The sequence below is a fragment of the Eleutherodactylus coqui genome, chromosome 4 (genome assembly GCF_035609145.1).
Source record: "Eleutherodactylus coqui strain aEleCoq1 chromosome 4, aEleCoq1.hap1, whole genome shotgun sequence".
NCBI lineage: Eukaryota > Metazoa > Chordata > Amphibia > Anura > Eleutherodactylidae > Eleutherodactylus > Eleutherodactylus coqui.
Window position 1 is genome coordinate 54,576,817 of NC_089840.1, and position 17,557 is coordinate 54,594,373.

The 17,557-nt window shown below is 42.8% G+C and overlaps 1 protein-coding gene across 1 annotated transcript in view; it reads right to left on the reverse strand.

Annotated features, from left to right (window-relative positions):
• Positions 1–502: 502 nt before the first annotated feature.
• Positions 503–17,557, reverse strand: part of CLTRN (collectrin, amino acid transport regulator) — a 30,974-nt gene continuing 13,919 nt past the window's right edge. The window contains exons 3-6 of the mRNA XM_066598582.1: positions 9,048–9,130; positions 6,848–6,964; positions 5,202–5,393; positions 503–723 (exon numbers count right to left, since the gene is read on the reverse strand). Coding sequence (XP_066454679.1) covers positions 573–723; positions 5,202–5,393; positions 6,848–6,964; positions 9,048–9,130 — 543 coding nt within the window. The 3' untranslated portion in view covers positions 503–572. The remainder of the gene's footprint in view (positions 724–5,201; positions 5,394–6,847; positions 6,965–9,047; positions 9,131–17,557) is intronic.

Genomic DNA, 17,557 nt, shown 5'->3' on the forward strand with positions numbered 1-17,557 from the left:
GTTCCTTAGCATAGATAGGCTATAACAGCAGACAACCAGTTCCAATGCCATTGCTGTCTAATTAAAAAAAACAAAGGTGAGACTCCAATGGAAAAAAAAGAGCACAAACATTGGATCACTGAGCAGTGGAAAAACATTGCCTTGCCATATGATTCCAAATTTCTGTAGAACCATGCAGATGAAGGTTAGAATTAGACACAAGCAGCATGAATCGATGAACTCTTCCTGTGAGATGTCAACAGTTCAGGATGGTTGAGGTGGAGTATTGGTGTGGGGAATTTTTTTTGGCATATCCTGGGTCCTCTGACATCCAAAGATGGACACCACGATGATTTGCAAAGATTCTGAAGGACAAAGGAGGCCCATCGAGCATCTAGATGGTCATATCTAATAAAGTGGTCATTTGGTGTATATATTCATTTTTTTCACTACATAGGCTTTAAAACTGAGTCTTCTGTAATAAGGAAGCTTGTGTCTTATACTTTATCTTTAGCACACAAGCAGTGTAAGGTCTCCAGACAAATATGTAGGGTAGTTATCTCCAGTACATTCAATGGAGTAAAGATGTCCTTCTAAAACGGTGTTATAATCTCAAAGGCCTCATTGTCCTCTCCTTCAGAAAACTGTACATTGTCAAGTCGTGCTCCATTTTCAACTGTTTCCGTGGATTTCAGCCTGTTTTCGCATTCATCGTGGACTTCAGATTTTGCTTTGTCTTTATTTCTGTTATAAAGAAAACAATAGTCAAAAATGTGATTATTCCTAGATCTGTTATAGCATAATGTGTCAGTTTTACCCAAGTCCACTCCAAAGACGCTCAAGAACTGCACAACAGAAAGTAAGAAGTATTTGTATAGATCCACTGTTCTATGAAAAGTGTTATCTGCTGTATCTTCTAAAACTTGAGGTGAATTCCTATGACTTATCAAGGCTGCACATATCATATCGGCACACCATGCGACTGCTATGGGGCCCATGTGGAGAGGGGGCCCAGCGATGTTTGGCTCAACCCCCTTTTCTACTTGATACTTGGAACCAGCACAGGACTCTACTCTCCACCAGTACTGAAATGCTCAAAAACAAGGGTGTTGGCAAATGTTTTTTAGGGTCTTTCCAAGACTTTAAATAAAGTGCTGTAAAATAAAGAAAAAATGGATACTCACCTAATGAAGAGGCTTCCCACCCAGTGCTGGAGCTCTAGTACCCATTGCTCGGAAACTGGAAGAAGCCGGCAAGTGGTTGATCACTATGCATATGACCGCTTGCCAAAGGCAGGCTTCAGCAATGATTCTTCCATGGCTGCTATAGCCTGTGATTGGCCGAGCAGCCATGTGCACAATGCATAGCACACGACTGCCCTGGTTCTTCTGGGTTCTGACCAGTGGGCGGTGGGTGAAGTTTAAACCACTTCTCTCTCTCCTCCGGGTTATTAGCTGTGACTAACAGCTGACAACCCGACCTGCTTCTGATTGATTGCAGAAGCAGGGGCTTTAATGCACCCCACTGTATTTTGACTATCGGCTGAGATTAAAGCCCAGGACTAAGCACTGTAAATTTACGATGCTTGGTCCTTAATGGGTTAAGGATTCTTTTATTTGCTTCAGAAACACTGTGGTTAAAGAAAACCCTGTTCACATGTAGAGGAATAGCCACTACGAATTTTCTGCTGTAACTCTACTGTAACAATGACCTGCAATCTTGCTGCAATTCGGTAACACATAAACACTCTAAAGCTTCTTTCACACGAGCATGAAACGCATGCTGTATGACCCGCGCAAAAAAAAAGGCCAATAGAACCAATGGATTCCTATGAAAACGTTCAGATGGAAGAATTTTTAGTGCGTGAAAAAATTACACCTAAAATAATAGGACATGCGCGACTGAAATCCAACACCTGGAATTTACAGCTGTGTGAAAAGATAGGACCTGACTAGAGATGAGCAAGCGTACTCGCTAAGGGCAATTACTCGATCGAGCACTGCCCTTAGCAAGTACCTGCCCGCTCGGAAGAAAAGGTTCGGCTGCCGGCGGTGGGTGGGGAGCGGCGGGGCAGAGCGGGGAGGAACGGAGATCTCTCCCTCTTCCCCCCCCCCCCCCACTCCCCCCTGCTCACTGCCGCAACTCACCGCTCACCCGCGCCGCCAGCCGAACCTTTTCTTCCGAGCGGGCAGGTACTCGCTAAAGGCAATGCTCGATCGAGTAATTGTCCTTAGCGAGTATGCTCACTTATCTCCAGACCTGACCTATTTTTGGTGCGAGACATGCAGGAGTTTCCATAGACTCCTATGGGAGCTGAATAACACGCAGCTCCTGATCGTGTGAATGGGCTTTTTCACCGCTAATTAAGCTCAGGATTTAATAACTGGAAATCCCCCGTTCACGCTATTTTTCATGCAGTTAGTTGCGATTTTAGTGCGCTGGTAACTTCGGCGTGAATTTTATGCTTGTGTGAATGAGCCGTAAAGGTCACAGACAGCGGGGAGAAGGGAAAATAAACATCAAACTCCTCTATCCTGGTACCAAAATTCAGCACCTTAAAGTAGTTGTACCAAGACTAGAAGTTATTCCCTATCCACGGGATTGGAGACCCTCACCGATCAACAAATTATCCCCTATCTCGAAAACGTGGGTTTCATGTTCGACCGTCTTCCTGACTGCAGGGTTACTGCACCGCTTGCAATGAGGAGTAGATGGAATGGAACACTGGTCATGCAAGTCCATTAGTATTGCTTTCACTTTCAATGGGACAGTCGAGATAGTCAAGCAGCACCCGCTCAGGTATTTCCATCAGCCCCATTTAAATGAATGGAACAGTGACCGCACAGGCTTAGCCAGCATTTCATTCATTGAATGTAACTGTGGGAGGGGAGAAGAAACCTCCACAGTTATAGGCAGAGCGGGACATGGGAGTCTCATTCTGGAGATTGGTGAGGGATTTGGTGGTACAACCCCATTAATAAGGAGCCCATTTTTAGCTTTAATAGCCCCTTCCTCTGTTCCAATGGAAATTTCCAAGTGTCCTTTTTATTACAGAAGCTCTGTACCTACTAACAGAGAGTGGATTGCCGAGAAGCTGGAAGGGAGTCTTCTAGTGGCAGCAACTTCCAGCCACTTCACTTACAGTGGTAAAGCAACAACATTTTTAATGCAAGTATATAACAAAAATGGGAAACGAACACAAGTTAGTAGATGAGCCTACGTTGTCGGAAAAGTTAGTTCCCTCTTATGCCAACAGCATTAAAAAAAAATTCCAACTTGACACATTAAATTTTGTTGATGCCATGGCGAGAGAATGAACACCAAAATAAAATGCCTCTACAATTTCACTTGCATATTTCCTTGACCTTTGATCAAAATGTACAAAGGGACATTATTTTACATACTCCAGGGAACATTTGTCTTGAAATGGCTAGATAAGAAACTCAAAGCTCATGAATTATGGCTCTCCCAAGAGTTTATGACACAGTATGTGGTAATTTCTACACTTGGAAATCATTAACTCTAATAGCAATTTAATTGTATCTTGTTAACGTGAAATTAGTTTATGTTTGCATGATAGGAAAGTAATGATGGTGACCCGGAGCTATTAGTCGGTAATCACATAGCAAGGATCAGTATTTGTCAGGCCAATTAAACTGTAAACAAACTGAGATCATCGATAGCAAAATGACATATTGTATCACGAGACAAACGTCTTACATTGATTGTAAGGGCTCCACCCAAGGGGAAAAAACAACTTTCTGGAACATGATCTGTAGATGGAGTGAAACTTGTGATTTTTAAAGGGAATCTGTCACATTGTACACACAGTCTGATCTGCCAGCAGCATGTTAGAACAGTAAGAGCTGAACAGATTGATATATACAGCAGTCTTGAGGAAGATTGAGTTGTTGAGGTTAGCAGTTTAGTCATAACGACCCTCGGCGACCCTAGAGGCGAGCTCCCTCCATGTTTTTCGGTTTTGCACTGCTTCTTTCAGTTGTGTGATATCCATGCCCGTATCAGCTCTGATAGTATCGGCCATTGTGGTCTTTGCCGGTCGGGTCTTCTTTTGCCACTGATCTGCCCAAGCACTATAGATTTTTCTAGTGACTCTGCTCGCATTACATGGCCAAAATCTGTGAATCTGAGTCTGGTCATCTTGCCCTCCAGTGATATATCGGGTCTTATACTCATACTTACCTCTCCGCCGCTGCCAGAGCTTAGGCATGTCTAGCCGCTTGGGTCCCGTCACTGTAAAGAAGTTCTTTTAGCAGGCGGGTATTTAAAATCCCCGCCTGCTGAAAGGGCTGCATCTGCTTGGCTGAGCGCTCAGCCAATCACAGGCAGCGCTCAGCCATTCATTGAATGACAGCCGAGCGCTACCTGTGATTGGTTACAGCGCTCAGTCAATCACAGGCAACGCTCTGCCATTCATTGAAAGACAGCTGAGAGCTGCCTGTGATTGGTCACAGCGCTCAGCCAATCACAGGCAGCACTCAGCTGTCATTCAGCAGTGGTGGACCGGTGAGTGTATATGTATGTATATATATATATTTCTTTTAATTTATTTATTTTTTCTTTACACCTGATTGGAATGATTTTCAGGGAAGGGCCTATATTTAAAGTTCTTTCCTGAAAATCATTGCAGGGGTTCCCGACCGACCATTGCTTTCAATGGGGTTGCTAGCAGCAGCCGCGGCCCCACTGAAATCAATGCTGCATGGATCTGCATTCACGTGTGTTTGTACACGTATGTGGGCACGCCGCTTTTGTGTGCACCCATGTATGCACCAGCACACACTCGTCTGAATGCACCCTAAATAAGTTACAGACCATAACAATACAGTCAGGAGGATGAGCTGTGATCTCCTCTATTATAACTGTGTGACAGGAGCTATAGGATCACCATTAGTAACTGTGATAGGAGTATCTGTGTCCCTCTCTAGGCAGTTTCTGTGGTAGAGTTCATGTAAATGCATCCCCAAAGTGAGAATTTGACTAGAAAATGAATCCATAACTCCCAAGTAGATCTGAGCTAGTCAGAACTGAGATCACATGACCATCTGAGGAAAAAGGGGCTGGGAATTTCAGACAGAAAGAAACAACTAACCAAGATAACACTAGTCCACTTATAGCTACACATAACAAAAAGTGGACTCATTACAGATATTTTTCACATTACACCAGAAGTGCTACAAGTAATAGTTAAACTAACTTACTTCTTGCGTTTCACTCCTGATATCACCAGAAATATGCTTGCGATTCCGAGAAGGCCAACAACCACCCCAAATACAATCAGCCAAGATTTGCTGGAAGATGCAGGTTCAGGGGCGGGTGTAGGAGGAATGGCGAGGAACTCCAGAGTGTTATCATCTAATAGGAAGGCACTGTTTATCCGATTCCTTTCAAGTCTGTGAAAAAGATGGATGTGTCAGTAAAGCTGGACATACGCAGGCTACATACAAGTCTGTTCCAAAGCATGAAATATGATTAAGAAATCACAACTCCAAGCCCCCTGGTGAGCCTTAACAACTTGTAAAATATAGTTCAGAGAAATGACAATGTCCCACACCCCCAAGCAACTTAAAAAAAAATAGATATACAGTGTAATATCAGAAGGTTAATGACTCGCAGAACAAAAGGTAAAATACAAGTTATACTGTATGGGGCTTGGCGTTAGAAAAAACATAACTAAAAATGGTGGATTTGCTGTTTTTATTCACTGCCTCCACACAAAAAAATAATGAAAGATTATCAAAAATATGTAAAAACTCAAACAAACTTAGTCATCCTACAAAAAGCAAGACCTCATACCACTAAGTCAACAGAAAAATAAAAAAGTTATTTTCCCTTTGCTTGGAACAGTAATATTCTTTCCATAAAATATGCCTTTATTGTGCAAAAGTACTAAAATATAAAAACTAGATACATTTGGTATTGTTGTAACTGTACTGTACTGTAGAATAAAGTTATCATGTTAGTTATACCATATGGTAACTGGCGTAAAAAAAAAAAGGTGGAATTGCTTTATTTTTCATTTCCAACCCCCAAAAAAATCGAATAAAAGCTAAAGGGCCGCTCTGGTAATTTTCTTTCCTATTCATCCATTATGTAGCTATTCCCACAGTCCAATTTTTTTCATGACATACCGCATTATGCTGGCATTCTAGACAAGGCCTCTAGGGGAGAATATTAGTGTAATGCGGTTCAGTATGAAGGCTCTGCTGTGTGCATGGAGTGTATTTTCTATATTCATGATTAACTAGTCATATTTCAAGGCTCTAGAGAGATGGACATTGCCAGACAAGGTATCTACCTATAGGTGGCACTAGAGGGACAGTTTCCTTGCTTTTGAAAGAGAGCTCATTTGAATACTTCTTTTCCAAGGAGCATTGCCTTTAAGGCTGGTTTCACATCTGGGTTAGAAACACCGGTCGGAGGTTTCACCGCAAATCTGGTTCAAAATACTGGAAAAAAAGCACTGAATGCAGCGCTTTTTCTTCCATCTAAAAGCCGGTCAGAGGAGCAGAAACCGAACGGACCCTATTACAGTCAATGGAGTCCGTTCTGCGCTGTTCCTGTCCTGGGACGGAGCTGTTCAGCCAAGGGGATTTCCTTTTTTGCACCCTGAACACCCCAGGCACAGGTGTGAAACCACCCTAAGACTCCCAAACACCAGATGGATCTCCACAAAGAGACGCAATCCTACCCAAAAGCAGTGTTCATGATAAAATTGTTAGTCTTCTGCTAAAATACACGTAACAGGAAAACACAGGAAGAAAAATAGTTTTTATACCCCAAGCTCTGTTATGTTTTTCAGCATATACAACAGGAAGCATTCACCTGTGATGTATTCTGCATGTACCTTATAGCGTTCTTTACTTCTGTGTTTTGCATAGGTTCCGAGCTATTTGAAGGGGATGTAATCACAAACCAGAATGACACTCTGGGAGTCACATTGCAGATCAAAACGTTTGTAATCCTGTATAGAAAAAAACGTACATTGTATTAGTAATATTGCAAAAGGAAAAAGATTTGGTCCGGTGTTAGCCAATAGAGCAAAATGAGATTGTTCTCAGTAAGAGAAACCAAGTCATCCTATAGATATGATACCTTTTAATGACTAACAAAAAATCATGATGTTATAGCTAGCTTTCCAACCAACTAAGGGTTCCTCCTCAGGCTTATGGAGTAGATCTGAAGAAACATGCATTTATACATACATATGAACAGGCACAGACCTGATGTGATTAATTTGCACTTAAATCAATGCCATAACAGGATGAAAAAGCACAGACATGGAGTGATTAATTTGTGCTTAAAATAATATCAGTACAAAAAAAACAACAATTCTTCAATTCTTAAGCATCTGTTCTTAGAACTCTGTGTTGTGCTGTTCCTCTGAGAAATTTATGAATAAATTGACAAGTCGCTTGTCAACACAGACAAGTGATTTCTTTCTTGGACCAATGGTCTGAGATAGAAAAATTGCAATGTCTTATTTTTGGGTTATTCTGTTCGAGAATTTACCATTATCTGCTATGGGAGGTAAAAAAATTGCATCGCACTCAAAGGGAAATGCGAGTGTGATGTGATTTTTGTATTTTTACTATTGACAAAACAAGTGATTTTCACAAATAAGAAAAATGTGCACGAAAATAGCATATGCAGAAATACGATGCATTTTTCTCAAAAAACACAACGCAGTTCCAGGTTTATGGGCACGATGTCGGTCCTAGTTTCTTGGACTGATATTGCACTTGCCCACGTGAATACCCTAACAGAGCTACTGTCTTTTTAAACAAGGATATCGAAAATCCACCATACGCCATCCAAGCTTCATCCAAGCTTTCCAATGAAACAGATCTCAGATTTCCACTTGTAAGTGTTTCCACTCTTTCCATAAGAGTTTATTCTTAACCTCAGAGAAATACTGTATGCGCCAACATATAAAGTTGTTGTCCAGTACTTTACTATTGATGACCTATAGTTAGGATAGATAATTATCAACAGTTGGTTACCAGGACTCCGCTGCCAAGCATTCCCACTAATCGCCCAGCCAGACAACACTGGAAGCAGATAGCGCAGTCAACATTGCAGCCCTCCAGGTTGGTGCTACAGGCACAGCTCTAAATGAATTCAATGGGAGATGTGCCTGCAGTACCAATGTGGGCCACTGCAATACAGACAGCGCTATCTGCGTCAAGCGCTATCTGTACTCACATCAGCATTCTGTATGTTAATGACCCTAAAGTGGTCTGATGGCTGGTCCATTACTAAATAGTGGTGCAGGGCTTTCTGCATTAAGTGATCGTCAACTTGTTCCCCTGGCAATAGCATTTTACTTGAGCCATCAATCAAGAGCTAGGAAGAGGGATTGATGTTCACTTACTGCCGAAAGCCCAAGACCTCTATCCAGTAATGGACTGCCAATTGGACCACTTCTAGGGCCATTTAGATATGGAGCACGGTGGTTTCAAAGACTGATTTTGGGGCTCCTGATTCAAGCTGAGCAGCAGGGAAGCTAGGTATAAGTTGTCTCCCATGCCAACATCCCTGCCGTGCTATTGATTTGGCAGCTGCAGGGACATTAAGAAGTGTCCTTTAAACCAACATTAGTGTGTGACTTAACTGCATTTGCAATATAATTTTGCAAGCAATGGATAGATCTTGTGCCAATGCTGCTTGGTAATATTAAAAACAGCCATCTGTATGGAAATTTGATAATCAAGTCAGTTATGAGAACTGTGGCCAATAATTCTGTGGCCAACTTGTTTGTCTGGAAGACTTGTTTTCACCATTCAAGATGTGGAGGTGAACTACTACCTTCCACAAAGATAGCGGGTACATAGTAAAGAGAAGGCCTCATAGGAAAAATGGGGTCCCTCTCATATTCTGCACAAGCTCACAACTCCCATGAGGATTAATAATGGATATAAGATGAGCCTGACCTTTCTATGGGCATTAAGTAGCTGCAGACATCCACCTTATCACTTATTTTCTGCTTTATAGGTTCTATGATAACGGTTACATACATTATTGCATTACCTGATCTTGGAACTTACTCAATTGTATTGTCTATATGAGCTCTCATGGCAAATACCATCATAGCTTTAAAGAGAAACTCTTCATCGGCATTCCATGCGTACTAGAAACAAGGAAGAGACAGCGGTAAGTACTTTCTGTAATCTACGAGTAACGATTTCTAGTTCATCTTTGCACAGGCTTATTATTCTTCTAATTTTCCATTCTTCTCTCTTCTTGTGATGATAAGGAAAAGGTGGGTAAAGTTAAAACCTAACTTTTACCAAGTCATTTAAAACTTTTACTAAGTCATTTAAAATGGCGCCAAACGCAGACCACAAGTGCTGTGCGTATATACATAAAAGATGCAAAAATATACAAGTCAGCAAGACATGAACACTACCCCACAGAATGGTAATGGTATTATCAGTTTCCCTAGAGTGTCAGTGAGGGTTTTCATAGGCAGAGAGCCATGAAAAAACATGTCCCTAATAAGCCCTGCCAGTTGTTATGCCCTACTTGAGATGAAAAGTGGGGCAATCGCCCTGAAAAGAGTGGCTCCACAATATCCCTATGATAGGGTTCCTGATATGATCCTACATTAGAGGTCCACCAAGTCATTCAGACGCGTTTCCTTCTGTGATGGATTCATCGGGGAACAAAAACTCCATGTCCAACAGACCTACATGCCAGGACAACAGGTTATATATATTATAATGGGAATATGTAGAAATGGTTTATTCCCACAAAGCTGTTCCTAAATATAACAAGCAAGTTAATCAGTAGAGCATGGAAGCGACATAAGAGGGCTGCTAAATAAAAAGTCACATATGGCGGCACAATACAGCAACTGAAAGCAGATGTCGTATACAGCTATATGCAACGTTTGCTTCCACTTGGTGTATTGCGCTGCCATAGTCTTTTTGTCCCCTAATTAATACATTAAAGGAAAAAAACATGTCGGCACAACTCGATGGACCTCTGATATAGGATTATAGTAGGTACCATATCATAGTGATTACATGGAACAGCTCTTTCCAGGGCGATCGCCCAACTTTTCATTTCGAGTAGGGCATGACAGCTGGCAAGGCTTATCAGGGATATATTGTGGTTCTTTTCCTCCTGCTGTCTGCCTATGAAAATCCTTTATCTGTGAGGGGAAACTTTGGATGATACGACCCCACTGACACACTACAGGAACTGATAATATCAGAATTCTGCAGGGTAGTGTTTGTCTTGTTGACATATATTTTTCATCATACGTGTTTTTGTGTCCTGGATTTGTGGGCTTTAATCCCCAGGGTCGTAAAAACATGCTTGCCCTAGGGATTAAAGCCGCGAGGGCTGTGTATGTGACAGCTCCCTGCTGTTGGCTGCCAGAGGTAGCTGTGAGCATGGAGCTCTGATGGGGGGGCCCACAGTCAGCGACCCCCAGTCATGCGATCTCCGTTATCCATTGGATAAAAGTGAAATAAAGTTAAAGTTTCATATTTCCTCACAGATCGGATCCATGAGGGGAGCTGAAACTACTCACCTCCATCCTCCGTGATGTCCAGAGGTGTTCTGGTCCTTCCAGGACTTGATGGCATCTTCTGCACATCCGAGCCAGACGTAAAATTTTGAGCCGAAAATGTCACCAGGGACTGCTGTATGTGGTCCCCGGTCACATGATCGCCATTATCCACTGGATAACGGCGATCATGTAAAGTGAAAAAAAAACGTTAAAAAAAAAGTTGAAAAAGTGTAAGTTTCATCTCTGCTCACGGATCGTATCCATGAGGGGAGATGAAATTATGTACCTAAGGCTCTCGGATTTATCCGGGGACTGTACCACATTTTCTGCGCATGCACCCATCGCCAAAATGGCGGATGCATGTGCAAAAGCCAAGGATTGCCAGGCATAATTTAAAATCTCCCTGCTCCTGGCTACTAAACGTAGATGAGAGCCTGGAGATTTCACTGGGGGCCACGGTACATGGTCCCTGGTTACGTAAAAGTAAAAAAAGTTAACATTTCACCTCCCCTCACAGATCCGATCCGTGAGGGGAGGTGAAATTACTTACCTTAGGCCTCCGGCAATGTCCCCCAAGGGGAACCTTATCCGCAGACCTTTCCCTAGCTTTGGCGCATGCACCAATCGGCCCGGTCAATTTAAATTTTGCTCACTCATGGCTACTAAATGTAGCCAAGAGCCTAGAAGAGTGACTGAGAGCCAGGGTGAGCAGTCCCCGGTCACATGATCACCGTTATCTAATGGATAACGATGATCACATTAAAAAAAAGTTGCAGTTTAATTTCCCCTCACCGATGCGATTAGTGAGGGTGCAAACAGGCTTGGTCACTAATGGGTTAAATGACTTAGCAAAAGTTACTTTTTAACTTTACCCATGATTCACCTTTTCTTTTTCATGTATTGTTTGGTGATCTCATTATAAGGATTGTTACTATTTATTATACTGGTGTCCTTTTCTAGGATGTCATATTGTGCTTGTATAACAGGGGTAATTACATACTCAACTGTTTTATCACATTGACTATGTTTTTTTGTTCTATGACTTTAGAGTGGCAGCCGTGGTCTCGGAGACAGCAGGACAATCTCACGGGAATTGTAGGTGGGACCAAAAATAGGGCAGTATATAAGAGACTGCTTAGGTGTATACTGGTGACACAGTGAGAAATGGTGAGCACCAAGAAGTAGTTCATCGGAGGGTCCCACAAGCTGTATTTCTACTGAATGTAGGATATGCCGTGCCTGTACCCAAGACCACCCTGTTGACCCATCTGATCACCTGCTTCACTTTCAATCTAAAAAGAACACCAAGTACCAACAAAAATTAAAGAAGCAAACTGACTAACAAAAAATACACACTATAATATTGAGTAAAAGAAAGCTGTTATTAAATACATATTCTACACCACCATAAGTTGCAAGACAGTCTAGAAAAATACTCATTGTCAAAAAATGTCCCTCCCCTAGAAGGATTGTCAAAATCAAATGAAACTTTCTATGTGTGATTGTAACGTTAATATAAGTAAGTGATTACAATATCAGATCAGAAGGAGAATTTATTGCAAAAACTGACCCCTTGAGGAGAGGCTCTAGAACCCTGTTGTACCTCCTCTAGCTTGGATACAAGATGTGATACGGGGGAAGGAGGGCATGGAGGCTCCAGTACCCTGTTGTACCGCCTCTAGCTTGGATACAAGATGTGATACGGGCATGGAGGCTCCAGTACCCTGTTGTACCGCCTCTAGCTTGGATACAAGATGTGATACGGGCATGGAGACTCTAGTATCCTGTTGGGCTGCCTCTAGCTTGGATACAAGATGTTATACGGGTGGGCATGGAGGCTCTAGTACCCTCTTGTACCGCCTCTAGCTTGGATACAAGATGTAATACAGGCATGGAGGCTCTAGTACCCTCTTGTACCGCCTCTAGCTTGGATACAAGATGTTATACGGGCATGGAGGCTCTAGTATCCTGTTGGACTGCCTCTAGCTCAGATACAAGATGTCATACAGGCGGGCATAAAGGCATACAGGTTCCATATGGTATTCTGCGACATATCGCTCCACATTTGCTGTAACTGAGCCTCTAGATCGTGCAAACTTGTAGGCTGTCACGCTTGGTGTCCCAGATGATCCCATACATGCTCTATTGATGATAAATCTGGCGACTGGGCAGCCAGAGAAGTGTGACAATGTTGTGAGTGCGTTCCTGTGACCCCCTTGTGCGTGCGGCTGAGCATTATCCTGCTGCCTCTTGGAAGCTACCATGAGAGGAACGCATGTGGCTTCAGGATGTCCTGAACATATCGCTTAGCTGTCATTGCCCCTCGTACCACTACTAGGAGGGACTGGGTGTTGTCATTACTTGAAAAAAGCCTAGACTACCCTTTTAAGCCTCTTTTACATGGCAACATGGCACAATTATTGTGCAGATAATTGTTAGGGCAATTGTTTTAGTTGGATAATTAATTGTTAGGTGTAAAAGTGTGCAGCAACTGAACAATCAGCAATAAATGGTTAGATTTCTGCTGATTGGATCTTTTAGACTTAAAAATCATTGCTCATCAGCAACAAATCCTTCCATATCCATATTAGATATCAGCTGCAGAAGGGTTGACTAGAGGCTTGGTTATGATCCAATAAACGATCGGAACTACCAAATTAGGCCTTAGTCAGACGGGCGTTTTTTCGCGCAATTTGCGGATCGCATGACGGATGCGCATCCGCAAATCGCGTGACCGGTGCGCGCAAGTCGCCCGCAAATCGCCCGAAAATCTGCTCCTAGCCGTGTTTCATTAGAAACGGGTTGGAGCTGTCCAGCGCATTGCATTCAATGGAGACGGCAATAGAGCCAGCTCCATTTAAAGCAATGTGCTGCGGGCGAGCCCGGGATGAAATGTCGGGAAGGGCTTAAATATATAAGCCCTTCCCTGCAATTTATCCTAAAAGGTGTAAAAATAAAAAATATATGTATACTCACCTTCTCCCGGCAGCCGGAGCTCCGCGCGGCCGTCCTGCAGTGGGTGTGAAGGGGGTGTGAGTCAGACCTGCCCCCTGATTGGCTCAGCGCTGAGCCAATCAGAGGCATGTCTCACTCACACCCATTCATGAATTCCTGAATGGATGTGAGTCAGACCTGCCCCTGATTGGCTCAGCGCTGAGAGGCAGCAGTCACTCACCCATTCATGAATTCATGAATGGGTGTGTGAGTGAAACCGGCCTCTGATTGGTCAGGGCTGTGACCAATCAGAGGCAGATCATTCAGCAGGCGGGGATTTTAAAGCCCCGCCGGCTAAATAGTGCCGAGAAGCAGTTTAGGAGAACTGACAGCGGCTGCGGCTGGACTCCGGCTGCAGCGGAAAGGAGAGTATACAATTTTTTTTTATTTTAACACATTTTAGGATGAATTGCAGGGAAGGGCTTATATATTTAAGCCCTTCCCGACAATTAACCCCGCGCACGCCGGCAGCCCATTGCTTTCAATGGAGCGGCTGTATTGCCGGCTCCATTGAATTCAATGGGCAAACATCGTTCTTCTCTGTCACAGCTGTTACAGCTGTGGCAGAGAAGAATGATTTGTCTCCTATATGTTCTCAATGGGGTCGGCGCCGCTGCCGCCGGCCCCATTGAGCGCATATAGAGAAGAGAACAGGAATCGCAGATCGCAGATAGGTGCGATCTGCGATTTTTTGTTCTATAATTTATCGGACGAGCGCATAAAAAGCGCTCATGTGTCCGATACCATTGCAAAGCAATGGTTTTATAAAATCGCCGGACGCATGCGCATGCGCAAATCGCGGCTAAAAACGCCCATCTGACTAAGGCCTTATTGTTCAGTGTGAATGCATGCCAAGTGACCAATATAGGATCGCTACTTCACTGCTCGCAGCATGATCATTCCAATTTCTCTTACAATGCAAAAAGGCTTTTATTTGCCACCACCCCATGAGGTACAACATGCATGCTGATTTACTCAAACCAGATCCATCTAGCACAGCAATGTGGTGTAGAACACTTGTTCCCGTGTCTGGGTGCGAGACCACACACACATCCACACAGGCCATGACAGAAACTGATACAAATGCCAAATTCCACAGTTGAAGGGGTATTCCGGTCATAGGTCGTTTTTTCACATTTTCATCCATCCAATGGACAGGTGAAACCTAATAGATCAGTGGAGGCCCAATCACTGATTCCTAGAATGGGGGACCCATGTCCCCCCTATTTTATGATTCAAGATGCAGGCTCCCATTTTCATAGTGTAGTGAGGAATGGAGCTGCTTCTGTGCATTTGAGCACCTGGGGAACCCCAATTTTTACACTTAACCTCTCCAAATGGGATACCGTCTTTGCTGCGGGGTCCCAAAGCTGTTACACACACTGGAAGTCCTGGTTATGTGGCTGCTGTTGCTGCACTAGGCCGAGGCACAGTACCTGATTGTGTGAACAGGAGTTTAAGGCCGGCGTCACATAGGCCACGTATTTGCGCAATGAGTGTTGCGAATATATACACGCGCGTTTGTTTCACTGTACTTTTTGCACATTGAAATCATGCACATTTGGGCACATAAAAAGACACACAACCACACTCCCATTCATTAAAAATGGGCAATTAAATTAATTAGTTTAATGTGTGATATTTTCACACATTGTGCTGGAAAATAGAACATGCTCCGTATTTTTTTGCATTAAATGCGTGCACAAAATATGCTTATGTGAATTAACCCCTTGAAATCAATGGGTTCTATTCACTGTGTATTAAGTGTGCAAATACATTCTTGTGAATCCGGCCAAACCAAAAACACAGCAGAGCTCGGGCCTGGCAGCATAGAAGCCCTAATGAGGTCCAGGTAGGACAGGGCAGTCAGCAAGCAATAACAATATCCAATAAATAGAGCTGAGGTCAGGGAGTACAGAAGTCAGAACCAGACTACACAACTAACTGGGGCTTTATCACTATTGCTAAGAAGACCAATTGCCTAGACATCCAACCTGAAAAAAGGGGTGCCTAATATAGCAAGTGTAGGAATAGGATTGGAGGAGGAATAGTTGCGTCTAAACGTGCGGCCAACGTGCACTGCTAGCTGATCGTTAAATTCAAGCCAGCCTAAAAATTGTCCTGTGGTCTTATCAGGACTGCATGCTGAGTTCTCCGTAGGTAGTGCTGATAGCATTATTTCAGCTATTTAACCCATCGGAGAACAAAGGAGCTGAATGCAAATAAGAACCCTCCGGCTATTAACTGCATTCAGCTAAAGGCTTCATTTGCACGGTAATGGGCTATTAAGTAGCTGAGTAGCTTCTTAATAGTTTATGCAAAATGATCGCTCAAAGCTGTGTAAATGGGCCTTTAGACAAGGAAAAGGAAATTTCTATCAACACAATGGAACCAGCAGAGAGATGGGTCATCAGAATGTGGTCATTCTTTACATTTCAATGGAAAACCAGTTTGAACCCAATGAATGATGTAACCGTGTTTGGCTTTGTAACACCCCTTTCTGTCTTTACTTGAAACCTACCTATTTAGCCTATAAAAAGCTTTGTGAAAATACAATAAATCAGAGAATCTCTTGCTTATAACATCCCATTGTGTTGCCTGAGATGATTTTCTCTGAAACTTGTACCAACCACACCTAATATGGCACTCACAGTATATTGAACAGCACAATTGTGCTGACAAGGGTTCTGGTCATTTTGACATTTATCCATTTCCTTCTCAGAACCCTGGTGCTTGGAGTAATGCATGATCTGTTTTTGTGTAAGTTGCATGCACACCACCTGCAGCAGTGTGTTCCTGTAAACCTATAGAACTACAGGTCCCAGGAGCATAACGTGACAGTTGCCCAGCAACTACAGCATTATCGTTAGTAATTAGCAGTATTACTGATCCTTGGTCTAACACGCTGGAAGTATGGCATTTTCCTATCAATACTTAACACTCTATACACTCTATCTAACTAAATCAAACAATGACAACTTTCCTGCATTCAAACAGTTAACTTGCAAATCTCTTACTACTAAGGGTCCTAATCCTAGCACCCTGATGGTCAGCTGTTTGAAGAGGTCACATTGCGTGGGTGGGCACTGCAGCCTCTTCTTTGCCTTACAATATCACGTTCATCCGTCACATGGCCTTTATGCAGCTTAGCCCTATTCAGGTGCCTAAAGCTGAACTGTGCATACCAGGCACTGCTGCTATGCAATGTGCGCTACAGCACTGCCTGGTACATAACGAAAAGGCCACAGCGCTTGCACAACACAAGTGCTTATAAGGGGGCTTGCTGGGAGCCCTCACCAATCTGATATTCATGACCTATCATAAGAAAAAATAAAAGTAATGGGTCTTAGAATAAGAAGACATCAGAAATCAAATTTTGTTTTTTAAAGTTTTTTTTATAAATCTTTTGGTAAAACATAAAAAAGACTGTATATATTCATTGTTGCTGTAATTATACTGACTCACAATTAAGTGAACATGTATTTTTACTGTACTGTGCAATAATCAAGTTGCGACCCCTTTACTTTTCCTATTTACATCCAAAAGATTGGTCCTGCCAAATTTCACGTTTGTACGTCAGCGGGAATTTAGAGAATTAGATTAGATACATTACATAGGGTTCACTTACTTTTGCACTTAGCATTATTAATTAAGTTGCGACACCCTTTATTTTACCTGTTTAGGACCTAAGGCTAGATAGCACATGATTTACGTGCACAAAAAGAACAGTAAAAAAACGCTGTTGTACGCATGCCTGATGCGCAAAAATACTGTGCAAATGCACATGCAAATACGCATATGCTCATGTGACACAAGCCTTGCTCCAGCTGTGACATAACGCTTGTGCTGTGACATCACTGAGGTCGTTATGCCTGTAGTATGACATCACTGTATGCATTATTTCCCTTCTTTGACCTTACTGACTACATTATTTTTGTACTCTGGCATCAACTAGTTAATTTTCTCTGTACTGTGATGTCTGTCTACTACAAACTTCAATTAGTAACATACTATGTGAGTCCAAAAAAAGACAGAAGAAGGGAA